Consider the following 14790-nt stretch of genomic DNA (forward strand, 5'->3'; position numbering starts at 1 on the left):
GAGGACATGGGCACTTCAAACCAGTGTAAGGACTTTGAAAATTGGTGTGAGAATAAATGATCTAGAAATATACATGGATGTGTCTCTGATCATTCACTGCACTTGGAGTAGATTCTTGATAGATGATGCATGGGAAGGAGCAAATCTGGACTAAATCTGATTTTGTTACTTGTGTGCTGTAATGCAGCCTCGAGAAGGAGCGATGCTTTCATGCCACTGTATACACAAGTGTCTGAGGCAGGTGAATGCTCCGGAAGTTCCCCTGAGGGCGGCAGCGATGGCGGCGCCGCTCCCTCAGTGCCGCCTGGGCTGAGCGGGCGCCCTTTGGGCCCAGATGGGACTGCAGCTCCTCTGGGCCCCGCTCGGCTGCCCCCGCCGAGCTTGGGCATTCGCCGAGCTCCGAGAAGCCGCCGGTGCTGCTGCAGCTGAAGCGCAAACGCCCCGGGCGGAGGAGCGACCCCGCCGCCGCCGCTGCCCTGGCCCCGAGCCCTTCTCCGGCCCGGACAAGGCGCCGCTGCGGCTGGCGGCCGCCCCTCAGCCCCCGGGCCCGGCCCCGGCAGGCGGGGAGCCCTGGGCAGCGCCCTTGAGGCAGCAGGGACCGAGCCCCGGCACCGGGCTCTGGCCCCGTGGCGCCGCAGGGCCGAGGGGGACACGGGCAGGGCGCTCGGCGCCATCGCCCCCAGCCCCGAGGCCCCTTTGGAGCCCGGCCCGGGGCTCCCCCCCGCCTCCTCCAAGGCCCTGCTGGGCTCGGGCTGGTGCTCAGCGCTGGGCCCGGCTCTTGTGCTCGCCCCGAGCGGGGTTTGTTTGCAGCCCGGGGTGCTGAGGATCTCATGGGAAATGTCACTGCAAGGGCGGTGTTGATCAGCCTGGTGCTTCCTTTGTGCTGTGCCTTACACTGCTGTTTTGTTTTATTCGGCTTTTAGAGCCTGCCTGTGAAGAGAAGCCCTCCAGAAGCGTGGAGGCTGCTGAAACATCCGACATCCTCGCCCTAAGCAAGGGATGGAACAGCACAGACTGCTGAAAAGATTCCAGCTGGTCTCAGGGCACAGAGAAAGCCTGTTTAACTTGGTATTTGGTGGTCCATGTCTGTATAAAAGAATGCTCTAAAATGTCAGCTTTCAAGAAAATGTCCTAGGTTGATGTTTCCTGTGCTGGTGAGAGTCTTTTAAACCCAGCCTTCTCCTGACCTCTCTGCTGTTGCAGTTCCATGAAGAGAGGTTGTTGTCTTTTACCCCTTCCCATGGGAGGCTGGTGTTCAGCCATCTCCAGGACAGCAGGGCCCCATCCCACGTCACTGTGACCTGGGAAGGCAAAATCCATCACTCCAAATGTCCCCCCTTGCTCCTTCTTGCCAGACATTTGACCCTGGCACTGGGGTTTGCTGCTGGTTACTGCAGGAAGAGGGAAAACCCTGTGACATATTGGGGCACATAGAACCAAGGAAACCCCTGTGACACTGTGGGGCCTGATGGAACCAAGGGTCCTTTGTGGCACAGGGAGCCACATGGAGCCAAATATCCATTGTGACAGTTTGGGATATCATGGAACCCATTGTTCATTGCGACAATGCGGATCCAAGGAGACCATGGTGTTGCTCGTTGTTCATGCAAAGCTTTTGCATTAATCATGGAATCATGGAGCCCATTGTGACACAGCAGGGCCCCGTGGAACCAAGGGGCCATGGTGACACTTGGAACAAAGGATACCGCTGTTGAGCACAGAACCTCATGGAACCAAAAGTCCATTGCCACAGAGCAAGGCCTCATGGAACCATGGAGTCCAAAGGTCTAAAACATTTCCTGCACAGTTCTGCCTTGGGTGAGGGGAATGTTATTGGTGACAGCTTGGTCTTGGCACACACTTGAGGAGTGTGTCTGTTTGCAGTGGGGAAACTCAGGAGTTTCAGATTGCTTCAAAAAACCCCAAAAAGGGAAAACCCCTCTTAGGCTGGGTGCAGCCAGCTCTCCAAGCACAGCAGGTCCCAGGGGAGTGAGGACAGACAGGATGGGGCTGGGGAAGGTGGAGCAAGGTTGTCCACACTGGGTCAGAGCTCCAGGCACAGCTTCTGTGAGCAGCCCAGAGCTGCTGAGGAGAGACCCTGGGTCAATATCAATCACAGAATGCTGCAATTGTCTCTGCTCCAAAGTGAGCAGTAATAAAATACGTCCTTTAAAATAGGAGTGTATATTTTTTAGAAGCTCTTTGAAATATTTCTCCATAACTGGACTAGGAAACCTAGAAACCTAGGAGAGCCAAGGACACTGTTGCAGCTTCAGGCCCAAAAAGTGCAAACAGTGAATTGAGGAGAGCAGACTGGGAGGATGGGACTTCACAACCTGAAGCTGTAATTGGATAATTAACCCCAATATGGAAATGGACCAAAACCTCTAAAAATGTGAAAATGTGTGAACCATTGTCCATCTTGGGTGTACCCTCAGCCAGGCTCTTGCACTGCCCCAGGTGTATCCTTTGAAGGCCTTTTAATAAATCCCTACTTTATTCCTGTAACACTGTCCAGCCCCTGTTCTAGGCAGCCTCTCAAGGCATCAAAGCCTGGCTGGCTGGGACACCTGGGGGCCACCTGACAGGTCCAGCTGACCCTGGCATGTCGAGGGCTGCTGCTCATCTGCCCCTGGAGCACTGGGGCTCTGGGCTCTCCTTCCTGTGGAAAGAGCTGCCCTTCTCCTCTAGATGCCCATGGCCAAAATCAGGATTCCTCCTCCAAATTTCCATATATGCAAAGATTGTTCCCAGATGAAGTCTGCCAGGACAGACAGATCTGGATGGCTTGGCCACCTGGGGTCCACCTTGTGACAGTGTTCACAGGGGTTTTCAGGATGAGGGAAGAGACATAGATTTGACTCCATATTTCAGAAGGCTTGATTTATTATTTTATGAGATATATATATATATTACATTATAACTATACTAAAAAGAAATAGAAGGAAAAGGTTCATCTCAGAAGGCTAGCTAAGAATAGAATGGAAAAGAATGATAACAAAAGGCAGCTCTCTCAGACTCTGTCTGAGATAGTTCGGCCTTGATTGGCCATTAATTATAAACAACCTAGATGGGCCAATCAAAAATCCACCTGATGCATTCCACAGCAGCAGATAACCATTGCTTACCTTTTGTTTCTGAGGCCTCAGCTTCTCAGAAGGGAAAAAAAAACCTAAGAAAGGATTTTCAGAAAAAGATGTCTACGACACCACCTCTCATCTACCTTTGAAACACTGGGACTCTGTGCTTTCCATCCTAATAAAAAGCACTCTCCTTCCTGTCCTGGTGCCCACAGCCAAAACTGAGATTCCACCTCCAAAATTCCCCATGTCCAAGGATTTCACCCAGATGAAACGTGCCAGGAGAGACAGATTGGGCTCTCTTGGCCCATGGGTGGCCACCTCTTGTATTCTTCTAAGAAACTTGGACTTCACACTTTTCTTTCTTATGGATAAACCATCCATCTCTATCAGGTGCCCATGGTCAAAACTGAGATTCCACCTCCCAAATTCTATGTATGCAAGGATTTCTCCATGATGTAAGCGGCCAGGACAAACAGGTCTGGCTGGTTTGGACTCTCAGGAGCCTTCTCTCTCTGCTTCTGCCACTCAAATTCTTGAGCTCTGTGCTCTCCTTCCAATGGAAAAGAACCGTCCTTCTTATCCCTGCAGAAATGGCTGAATTTTTGATTCCACCTGCAAAATTCCCTATATCCAAGGGCTGCTTTCAGACAAAAGCTGCCAGGAGAGAGAGGCCTGACTGGCCTTGGCCTCTGGTGGCCACCTTTCATCTGGCCCTGAAACACTGGTGTTCCACGCTTTCCTTCCTATGGAAAAGAACTGTCCTCCTCCTCCAGGCATCCATGTCCGAAACTGTTATTCCACCTCTACAATTCCCTGTATGCAAGGATGGCTCCCTGACAAAATCTGCCATCACTGTCTAGTCTGGCTGCCCTTGGCCTCTGGTGGCTGCCCCTCGTCTGCCCCTGGAACACTGGGGCTCAGTTGTTTCCTTCCTATGGAGACCCCAGTGACACTGTGAGGACCTGGTGGAACCACGGAGACCATTGTGACACTCTGGGATACCATGGTGACACCATGGGGCTTCATGGAACCAAGAGACCACCATGGCTCTGTGGGGTCTCGTGTAACCATGGAGACCATTAGGACCCTTCAGGGCCTCGTGTAACCATGGGGGCCATTGTGACACCTCAGGGACTCGTGGAATCAAGGGAACCACTGGGACATTGTGGGGGCCCATGGAATGAGAGGAACATGGAACACATCTGGCTGATTTGGCCTCCTAGGGGTGACCTGACAGGTCTGGCTGATCTCAGAATGCCAAGGGCTGCCTCTCATCTGCCCATGAAACACTGGGGCTCCATGCTTTCCTTCCTATGGAAAGAACTGTCTCTCTTTTCAGACGCCCAGGGACAAAATTGGTACTCCGCCCTAAAACCTTGCTGTATGCAAGCGTATCTCTCAGAGAAAAACCTGTCAGCTCTGGCTGGCCTTGGCCTCTGGTGGTCACATCTCATCTGCCTCAGAAGCACCAGGGCTGTGCATCAGCTGCAAGACAGCCCTGCCAGAGCCAACTTGGGCAGCACTTTGGCCATGGCTGCTGGGCCTGGGCCTGAGGCAGGAGCAGGAGACAAGTGACCCTTGCAGGCCTGGGGCCTCATGGCCTCCTTGTCCCTGCTCAGCAGCCTGGCAGGGGCCGCCCCATGCTCCTGCCCTTGGCATTGCACATCCCCACATGCCAGTGCCCATCCCGGCAAGAGCCCTGAGCAAGGAGGGAGGGACAGCATCTGCCTGGCCAGGCCCTGGGGCTCAGGCCTTGGCCCTTGGCATTCCTCAAACACATCCAGCTTTGCTCAGCACCAGAGACACCTTGGCCTTGTTTGTCCCCAGCTGTCATCACTGCCTCCAGGATTCTGCTCTAACTGGAACCTGGGGACACTTTCCCAGTCGTGTCCCTCAGTGGGACCCATTAAAACTTCAAGAAACTTCAGAATTTTAATTTTACTTTGAGTTCTTGAGAAGTTTTTTGAAGACTCTCTCAGGGACTGAGTCTGATGTAAACAACACCAAATCCCCAAGAGGGTCATTAAAGTCCTTGTGCTGTGTCTGTGCTGCTGAGCTTTAAAGGAACAGCTCTTCCCAGGGCCAGCTCCTCTCCCAGCCCAGCAGGGCTGAGGGCTCTGCCTGCAGGCACTGAGGGCACAGGAGCCAGGCAGAGACAGGCTGAAGGCAATCAGGATTGGGAAGACATTGAGCTGAGACTTCACCTGGGGAAAGATCTTCACAGCCCTGTGCATGGTGAGTGTGTGGGTGCAGGGCAATGTCCCCTGTGCTCCTGGAGGGATCTCCTGAAGCCAGCACACCCCAGAGCCTGGCGGATGTGTCAGGAGGACTCTCCCAGTTTCTCTGTGGCACAGGAGGAGCAGGAGCAGGAGGAGGATGTGCTGCAGAGCAGGGCTCCCCTTCTGAGGGGACTTGTCGTGAGCTCATTCAGGGCAGGAGTTTCCTGCTTGGGTCTCTGCTTTCCTGAATCTGTGCTCCCACTTTTCCCTGGCTCAGCTTGGTGGCAATGGAAACTCAGCTGTGCAGGGCAGAGCAGGGGCTGAGACTCTTAATCCATCACCCTGAGGATTCCTGGGCACCTCAGCAAGTGTCTGCAGCTGCCCAGCCTCCAGATCCATGCAGCATTACCTTTCCATGGTGCCCAGGCTGGGGGAGCTGTTCTTTAATCCCTGCAGGGCCGTGCAGCTGCAGGGCAGGGCTGGCCCAGGGGCTGGGCTGGGCTCTGGCAGGGAAGGAGCCCGGGGCCACAGGAGCAGCTGGGGCTGGGACAGCTCCAGCAGCAGAGCCGTGGGCAGGGAGGGAGGGAGGCAGTGCTGAGGGCAGCCCTGCTGCAGGGCAGATGTGGCACCTGCCAGGCCTGCCCTGCAGGGCAGACACTGCCCTGAGCAGCACAGCTCTTGTGTCCTCTCGCAGCCAGCACAGCCCTCAGCCCGGGGGCTCGGGGCCCTCAGTCCCTCCTGGGCCGGCAGAGCAGCCCCAGAGATGAAGGGCATCTCTCCGGCCATGTGCCCATTCATTCCCTGCTGACCAGGGCCTGAGGGCCACTGTCCTGCCCTGCTGCTGCCTGGCAGGGGCTGGGCAGGGCTGGGCAGGGAAAGGCTTTTCCTCAGGCCTGGCTCTCTCTCCCCTTGCCTTGCCCAGGTGCTGCTGGCATTGCTGAGGGGCTCTCTGGAATGGCAGTTCCAGCTGCAGGGCCAGGCCCAGCCCTTGGGCTCCTCCTGTGCAGGCTGAGCACAGCAATGGGGTGTCCCAGCTCCCTGTGCCCGGGGAGCTCTGGGCAGGGCAGCCTGGGAGGCTGGCAATGAGCCCACTCTCCTGACTCTGGGAAAGGCAGGAGCCACTTTGTGTGCAGGGATCCCTCTGCTCTCAGCAGTGTCTCCTGGCTGTCCAGGGCAACACGGGAGTGGATTTCAGAAAGGTGCAAGTCCAGGGCAGCTGGAACAGGAGAGAGGGACAGAGCAGCTCCCCTCAGTCTGCACTAAGCCTCAGAGAATCCTCCTGACTCTCTGGACTCTCTTTTCTCCTCAGGTGCAGCAGAATCTCTCATTCTGCCTTCTCTTATCCCCATCCCTTCACCCAGGCAACTCTTCAGCCTTACTGGAAGATTTTTTGTCCAAGTTCAGAAACCCAGACTGCCCCTGCCTCACTGTTCCCCTGCACTGACTGGGGGTCAGGGCTGACTCCCAGGTGTCCTGTAGGACAAGGTCCAGCTCCTGATACAACATTGGCCTGCAGCAATCAGGGCTCCAGCAACAAAGGTGAAGGAAGGTCCCCTAGACATAGGGGGAGGTGTTCAGTGGCAGGAAAGGGTCTGTGACAAACGGCTTTGACTTTTCTGTGAGAAATCTCCCCTCAATTATTACTGTGATTGCTTCTTCAAAAGGTTCCAATGTCCGGAGACAGCAAATGTTCAACAGCAGCTCCATCAGGCACTTCCTCCTGCTGGCATTGGCAGACACGCGGCAGCTGCAGCTCCTGCACTTCTGCCTCTTGCTGGGCATCTCCCTGGCTGCCCTCCTGGGCAACGACCTCATCATCAGCGCCGTAGCCTGCGGCCACCACCTGCACACGCCCATGTTCTTCTTCCTGCTCAACCTGGCCCTCAGCGACCTGGGCTCCATCTGCACCACTGTCCCCAAAGCCATGCACAATTCCCTCTGGGACACCAGCACCATCTCCTACTCAGCATGTGCTGCACAGCTGTTTTTCTTTATCTTCTTTATTTCAGCAGAGTTTTTCCTCCTGACCGTGATGTGCTACGACCGCTACGTGTCCATCTGCAAACCCCTGCACTACGGGACCCTCCTGGGCAGCAGAGCTTGTGCCCACATGGCAGCAGCTGCCTGGGCCAGTGCCTTTCTCAATGCTCTGCTGAACACAGCCAATACATTTTCTCTGCCCCTGTGCAAAGGCAATGCCCTGGGCCAGTTCTTCTGTGAAATCCCCCAGATCCTCAAGCTCTCCTGCTCACACTCCTACCTCAGGGAACTTGGGCTCATTGTGCTTGGTGCATCCTTAGCCTTTGGTTGTTTTGCGTTCATGGTTTTCTCCTATGTGCAGATCTTCAGGGCCGTGCTGAGGATCCCCTCTGAGCAGGGACGGCACAAAGCCTTTTCCACCTGCCTCCCTCACCTGGCCGTGGTCTCACTGTTCCTCAGCACTGGCTTTTTTGCCTACCTGAAGCCCCCCTCCATCTCCTCCCCATCCCTGGATCTGGCAGTGTCAGTTCTGTACTCGGTGGTGCCTCCAGCCCTGAACCCCCTCATCTACAGCCTGAGGAACCAGGAGCTCAAGGCTGCAGGGTGGAGACTGATGACTGGACAATTTAGGAAACATTAAACTGCTGGGCAGTTTCAGAAAATAATTTGTAATAAAAGTTGTCTTTGGTACTTCTTGTTGGTTTCATTTTGGAGCTTCTTTTTAATTGTTTTCCTTTTTTAATATTGTCCTTAAACTAAACCCATCAAATCTGCCATATCTCATTTTGTTTCTCCATACCTTCACTATGACCCACAGACTGTGTCAGTGAGGAGCTATGCTCTTGATAGCTTCAAATGAAATAAATCCTTTATTTCATTTGAAGCTATCAAGAGCATAGCTCCTCACTGACACAGTCCAGCAATATTTTCCCTGGATATCCCCCTTTTGTTCCCTTCTCTGGAGCTGCAGCAGCAATGTCTGTGTGCAGAGCTGGGGCAGATCAGTGCTGGCCCAGCAGCTGTGCCCAGCAGCAGCAGCAGCACTTGGTGTTGCCAGTGCTGCTGCCGTGGCCCTGCCCCGCTGCCCTGGTGGCCCTGGTGTTGCTGCAGGGCCTGAGTGCTCTCGGGGCCAGGCACAGCCCTGGGGGTGGCAGTGCCGGGGCTGCAGCAGGGACAGGCCATGGGCACTGCTGGGGCAGCGCTGCCGCCTCAGGCCAGGCCCTGGGGGCTCCAGGCTCCTTGCCCAGGCTCTCTCAAGAACACGGCCAGGCCAATGCTCAGCACAGAAAAGCCCCGTGAGCAGCCCCAGGCTGGCCGTGGGCAGGCTGGGGGCAAACAGCATGGCTGGGGCTCTGCAAGGGCCCTGGGCCAGACGGGAAGGAGCAGCAGAGCAGGGGCAGATCCATCCCCAGTGCACTGCACAGCCCAGGGCAGCGTCCCAGAGCGTTCTCATGCAGCTGCCAACAACATCCCCCCTCTGCAGCCCTGGCCTCTCCCCCAGCTCACACAGGTGCCCCATCCTTGCAGGCACAGACACGGCAGCACTGGCTCAGCAGCCCCTGTTTGCATTGCACACAGCAGGGCCAGCACCCCCATGCTGTTGCTGTGGGGACATGAACCTGAGGGAGCACAAATGCCATCAGCCCCTGGGGCCAGCAAGGCCTGGGGGACACCAGGGAAACCACTCAGCTTTGTCCTGGCCTCTGCACTCAGCCAGAAAGTTTGTTCCCATCAGCTGGGAGTTTCCTGTCCCACTGCAGATGCTGTTGCTCAGAGCCAGGGCTGCCTGGCAGCCACCCCCAAACTGCCCTGAGCATTTCCTTGGCTTCACCTTTCCTTTCTTTCCTCTACCTGATCCAGATTTCTTCCTATTGCCCATCACTGTCCCCTCCCCTGCAAACAGCCCATCCCTGTTTGCCCTTTCCTCTCTGGCCCCACTCCCCATTGCAGTTCCTGGCTTGGCACCATGGGAACGTCCCTTGGGCAGCAGCATCATCCTACAAGTGCTGCAGGAATTGTCTGCAGGCTTCTGCAGTGCCTGGTGCTGCTCCCTTGCCAGAGGCACCCCAGGCCAGGGGGGCACATCTGGGCTGCTGTGTCTGCCTCTGGGGCTCCCTGTTCTGGGCAGTGAGGAGGGGCTGCAGAGGCTCTGCAGGACTGCCAGGATGGGCTTTGGGGCTGCCAGGAGAAGCTGAGGGACCTGGGCTGCTGGAGCTGCTGAAGAGGAGGCCCAGGGCTCCTCCTGCACCTGCTCCAAGGGTGGTTCCAGAGAATCACAGAATCAGCAAGGCTGGAAAAGACCTTGGAGATCATCAAGTCCAACCTGAGCCCTGACACCACCTTGTCTCCCTGAGCCTCCTCTTCTCCAGGATAAACAACCCCAGCTCCCTCAGCCGCTCCTCACAGGACTTGTGTTCCAGACCCCTCACCAGCCTTGTTGCCCTTCTCTGGACATGCTCCAGCCCCTCTATGGCCTTCCTAAATTGGGGCCCAGAACTGGACACAGCACTCAAGGTGTGGCCTCACCAGTGCCGAGTGCAGGGCAAGAATCCCTGCCCTGCTCCTGCTGGCCACACCATTCCTGATCCAGGCCAGGAGCCATTGGCCTTCTTGCCCACCTGGGCACACTGCTGCCTCATGTCCAGCCTGCTGTCCATCAGTGCCCCAGGTCCCTTTCTGCCTGGCCGCTCTCCAGCCACTCTGTCCCCAGCCTGTAGCGCTGCAGGGGTTGTTGTGGCCAAAGTGCAGGAGCCAGCACTTGGTCTTGTTCAACCTCACCTTGCTGGATTTGGGCCCTGGATCCAGCCTGTCCAGGTCCCTCTGCAGAGCCCTCCTACCCTCCAGCAGATCCACACTCACACCCAGCTTGGTGGCATCTGCAGATTTGCTGATGCTGGACTCAGTCCCCTCATGCAGATCAGCAGTGCAGACATTGAAATCCACGCTGGCTGGCTCTGATCCCTGGGCCATCCTGTGGGTGCCCTGTGATGGCACTCAGGGTGATCTGTTCCATAACCTTGCCGGGCACCCAGGTCAGGCTGACAGGCCTGGAGTTCCCCAGCTCCTCCTTCCAGCCCTTCCTGGGGATGGGCTCACATTGGCACCTCCAGTGCTCTGGGACCTCCCTGCTGAGCCAGCACTGATGGTAAATGATGGAGAGCAGCTTGGGGAGCTCATCCACAGTTCCCTCATCCCCCTGGGATGGATCCCATCTGCTCCCAGAGACACCTGTGAGCATCTGAGTGGCTCAGCAGGTCCCCAGCTGCTTCCTCCTGGATTACAGGGGGGCTGTTCTGCTCCCTGTGCCCATCTACAGCTCAGGAGAACACTTGTCCTGAGGACAACCTGTCTTATTGTTGAAAATTGAGATACACAAGCTGTTAAGCAGCTCAGCCTTTTCCTTATCTTTAGTCACTCTGTTCCCCACTGCACCCACTATTGAGTAGAGATTCTCCTTATTCCTCCTTTTGCTATTAGTTTATTTATAAAAACTCTTCTTTATTACTTTTTACTGAAGTGGCCAGGTGAAGCTCTAATTGAGCTTTCATCTCTCTACTTTTCTTTCTGCATGACCCAACAACATCCTTAAACACTTCCTGAGCTGCCTGACCTATTTTTTCTGAGTTCCCTCAAAAAGCTCATGCCCAGCCAGGACAGTCATTTTCCTCTCTGGTTAAACTTTGTCACAGAGTCTGCTCCTTCCCCTTTAAGATTCCTTTCTTGAGGTGTGTCCATCCTTCCTGGACACCTTTGTTTTTAACGGCTGCTTCCCTTTAAAAAATCAGTACCTGATTCGGTACTCTCCAAATCTGCATCCTGAACAGGCCAAGGTCTACCCTTTCTGATTCCAGGGTAGATGTTTTGTTGATGCCCTTCCTTCTTTCACAGGATATTGAAAACTCGATTATTTAATGGTGGCTGTGCCCCAGGCAGCCTCCAACCACCACATCTCCCACCAGCCCTTCCCTTTTTGTGAACAGCAGCAGACAGAGCTTTCCTTGGGAGTGGGATTGTTACCAAAAATGCAGTAAAATAAAAACTCCTTAACACCAATGTAGCATTAAGAAGAAGCATTCTTTATTTGGCCAGATGCACAGGGGGATAGCTCCTCCCAAAGCTGTGCATGCTGAGTACAGGAAAGTTTCTGTTTACATTCTGTATTTTGCATACATATTCATTGATTGTCCCAGACTAAACATACATATGTGTGGAGTTGGCCCAGCTGTGACTCAGACTCAACTGGATTTTACCCCAAAAGCACTGAGCATGAGCTTCAAGCCCTGAGAATCATTTGTTTAACTTGGGGTGAGCTTGAGAGTTCCCCCAGAAGCCTTTGGTGTTGTTAGGCTAAGTTGTCCCAGTTCTGCTCCCCTATTGGTTACCTGTTTGCCCTAGATGGTTGTTGTTCTAGAGTGTTCCACCCCCAAGTGTATATATTGTTGTTTCCCCTTTGTCTCAGGTCTTTGGATCCTATCCCTCGTACTGTGGTCGTCTTCTCCACATTTGTTGTTTTTCATCCTGTTATTAAAGTTCTTTTTGGACAACTCCATCAAACCTGTTCCTTTTCATTTTCGCCACCCTCACCCTGAAGTCAGGGAACCAGAGAGGTTTGTCATAGCTGCACTCACTGTGATGCATATGATAATCATTTCCCCAAAATCATTAACTCATTTCCCCTCCCCTTTATCCATGCGTTCTTCTGTCCTGGGGGTCTCTGGTGGTCCTTGGTGCTCGTGGACCCCAGTGTTCCAGTGGGCCTGGCTGAGCTGGCAGGACACTGAGGCTGGTGAATTTCAGTTCCCCTTCTCACACAATGGACATTGTGTGGTTTCCAGCGGCCTGGGGTTTTGGAGAACAAGCTTCAGGTGTCAGCTCAGCTGGTGTAGGCAATTTATCATCTGGTAACATGAGGTCACAGAGTGGGCTATGACACCACAGAGTGGGTTATGTGAGGTCACTGAGCAGCTATGGCATCAAAGGCTGTCTCTGTGACATCACAGAGCAGGCTGTGACATCGGGGGGGGGGTGGCTGTGTGACATCACAGGAGGGCTGTGTGACTTCACAGAGTGGGTTGTGACATCAAAGGCCAGCATAGCGATATCAGAGAATAAGCTATGACATCACAGAGCAGGCTGTGACATCACAGGAGGGCTGTGTGAGGTCACTGGGTTGGTCACTCTGCCCCTGACCCCCCTCACAGATTCCCCCCGAGAAGTCCAAAGCTGTTCATGCCCAGCAGGGTCCCTGTCCCCTGGTATCCCCTTGGTCCACCTGGAGCTGCAGCCTCCCCCAAGGATGTTCCACAGGATCCACCCCAAAACCTGACTCAGGGACAAGGGACTGGGCTGTGTGACCAGGACAGCAAGGACGGGGATTATCCAGGTCACTGTGGCCTGGGTTGGGTTCCCCAGGGCAGGAAAGATGTCTGGCAGCTGGAGCAGGGTCTGGGAAGGGCCTCCAAGGTGGGGCTAGAGCCCTTGGGCTGTGAGCAGAGGCTGAGGGAGCTGGGCTTGTCCAGCCCAGAGCAGGGAAGGCTGAGGGGCTCCTCATCCAAGCCTGGCAGTGCCAGCAAGGAGGGGATGGAGAACACAGAGCCAGGCTCTTCACTGGGGGGCCTGGGGGGAGACAAAAGACAATGGGTGGAAGGGAAAAAGAGGGGAGATAGCCAGGACAGGAGGAGATGAAATGAGTCAGGCTGGTTTCAGCATTTCCTCAACACCAAAAGCAGCCTGACCCCCTTCTCTGTCCACCACTGACAGCTTAAAAAAATGGGAATTGTTCAGGCTGTTTTATCCCCACTCGAGAATGGGCATCCTGATACAAGAGTTTAAAGTGTGTTTATATCTATCACAGAACCATATTTTTCTAAAATTAATTTTAGTATGGAAATCACTTGTGGATGGTGGACATGTCAGAGGCTGCTGGGACATTGCACATGGCTCAGGGAAGAGCGTGATTATTACTGAATTGTGTCCTGTTCAACCATGGTCTGTTGGCCATGAAGAGAAACTTCCTGTGCCTCTGAGTCCCACCAGTTCCTGACCCCCACAGGACACAAACCTGGTGAGTTCTGGTTCCCACTCCAGTGGTGGCACCTGCACCTCCCTCCATCCCCAGAGCAGAGCTCCCTTGTCCCAGAGAGTCCCTGGCAATGCAGGGATGAAGGAAACAGGGCAGGCTGTGGGGATCAGGGGCAGGGCACAGCCAGGGATTTGGGGTGGTTGTGAGCCCAGGGCAGGACGTGGCCCCTGGCCTTGGTGAACCTCATCCCATTGTCCTGGGCCCATGGCTCCAGCCTGTCCAGATCCCTCTGCAGAGCTTCCCGCCCTCCAGCACATCCACACTGCCACCCAGCTTGGGCTCACCTGGGAACTGACTGAGGGTGCCCTCCATGGCCTCGTCCAGATCAGCAATAAAGAGATTTCACTGACCTGGCCCCAATCCTGAGCCCTGGGGACACCCCTGGATGTGACTCCATTCCTCAGCTGCTCTGAGTGCCAGGGGTTGGATGGGGGAAATGGTGGGGAGGGGGTAGGGACAAAGTGGGATTGATTGTCAGCCATGAAGGGTCTTGATTTTCATATCTGTTCAAACTGAATTAGGAGGGGCTGAGGATCAATATCAACTGGGGATTGCTGATGTCAATCTATAAACAGGAAAAGAAACCTAAACAGGACAAAAATATTCTCTATTCATTATTTTGAATATAGTAGATTCTGTTTGAATACACTTCTGAAATTTGTCTAATTAACCACAGAAGAATTGAAGACTTGAGTTATTCCCATAGATTTGTCTTGTTTGGGTGTTTTGAACAAATGTGAATGAGCCTTTGTCACTGAGTTTCTCAACTGAAGAGCTCAAGAAAGAGGAGGCCTCTGGAAAAGTAAAATTCATCACCAACCTCCAAGGTGCTGAGGATCCATCCTGATCAGAGCAGGAATGAACAGAAATGGGCACAGCTTTGTGGCTGGCCCAGCTTTGGGATGGGCCCTGGGCCTGGAGCAGGAGCAGCTCTTGAGGGCCCCAAGGCCGGGGCTCTTGTGCTGCCCTGGGCAGATGGGATGGCAGCAGGGGCTGCAGAGCTCTCAGCATCTCCTGCAGAGGAGAGCAGGGCAGCCAGGGAGCCTCCTTTCCCTTGGCCAGGCACCTTCCCCCATGGTGGGGCTGAGTCCTGTGGCAGCTGCAGCTGCTGCTGTGCCCTTGGCAGGGGCTGAGGCCGTGGGGCAGTGCCCAGAGCAGCCTGGCCTGAGCAGAGCTGTGGGGCCAGAGCCGGCTGGGCTGGGCTGGGCTCAGAGAGGCCCTTGGTGCTGCCCAGAGCTCAGGGCAGCTGGCAGAGCTTGCAGGGAGCTGGGCCGGGCTCAGAGAGCCTGGCCCAGAAACCATCAGTGTCCATCTCAGCCTGGCTGAGCATGCAGGGGCCAAGAAGAGCAGCCCAGGCTCTGCAAGTTCTCTGGGTGGGAGCTGAGCTTGTGAGCCCCTGAGCCCTGCCCAGTGCTGGGGCTGCACC

The 14790-nt window shown here is 54.9% G+C and overlaps 1 protein-coding gene across 1 annotated transcript; it reads left to right on the top strand.

Annotated features, from left to right (window-relative positions):
• Nucleotides 1–6989: 6989 nt before the first annotated feature.
• LOC143696325 (olfactory receptor 14J1-like) lies at nucleotides 6990–7922 on the top strand. Its single transcript, XM_077192455.1, has one exon. It carries the CDS (start codon nucleotides 6990–6992, stop codon nucleotides 7920–7922), a length of 933 nt encoding a protein of 310 aa, XP_077048570.1.
• The last annotated feature ends 6868 nt before the right edge of the window (nucleotides 7923–14790 follow it).

This window comes from Agelaius phoeniceus, chromosome 33 (assembly GCF_051311805.1).
Source record: "Agelaius phoeniceus isolate bAgePho1 chromosome 33, bAgePho1.hap1, whole genome shotgun sequence".
NCBI classification, from domain to species: domain Eukaryota; kingdom Metazoa; phylum Chordata; class Aves; order Passeriformes; family Icteridae; genus Agelaius; species Agelaius phoeniceus.

What these genes read in the sequence shown, in the direction of transcription:
- LOC143696325 (XM_077192455.1), top strand. Translation starts at nt 6,990, where the DNA reads ATGTTCAACAGCAGCTCCATCAGGCACTTCCTCCTGCTGGCATTGGCA.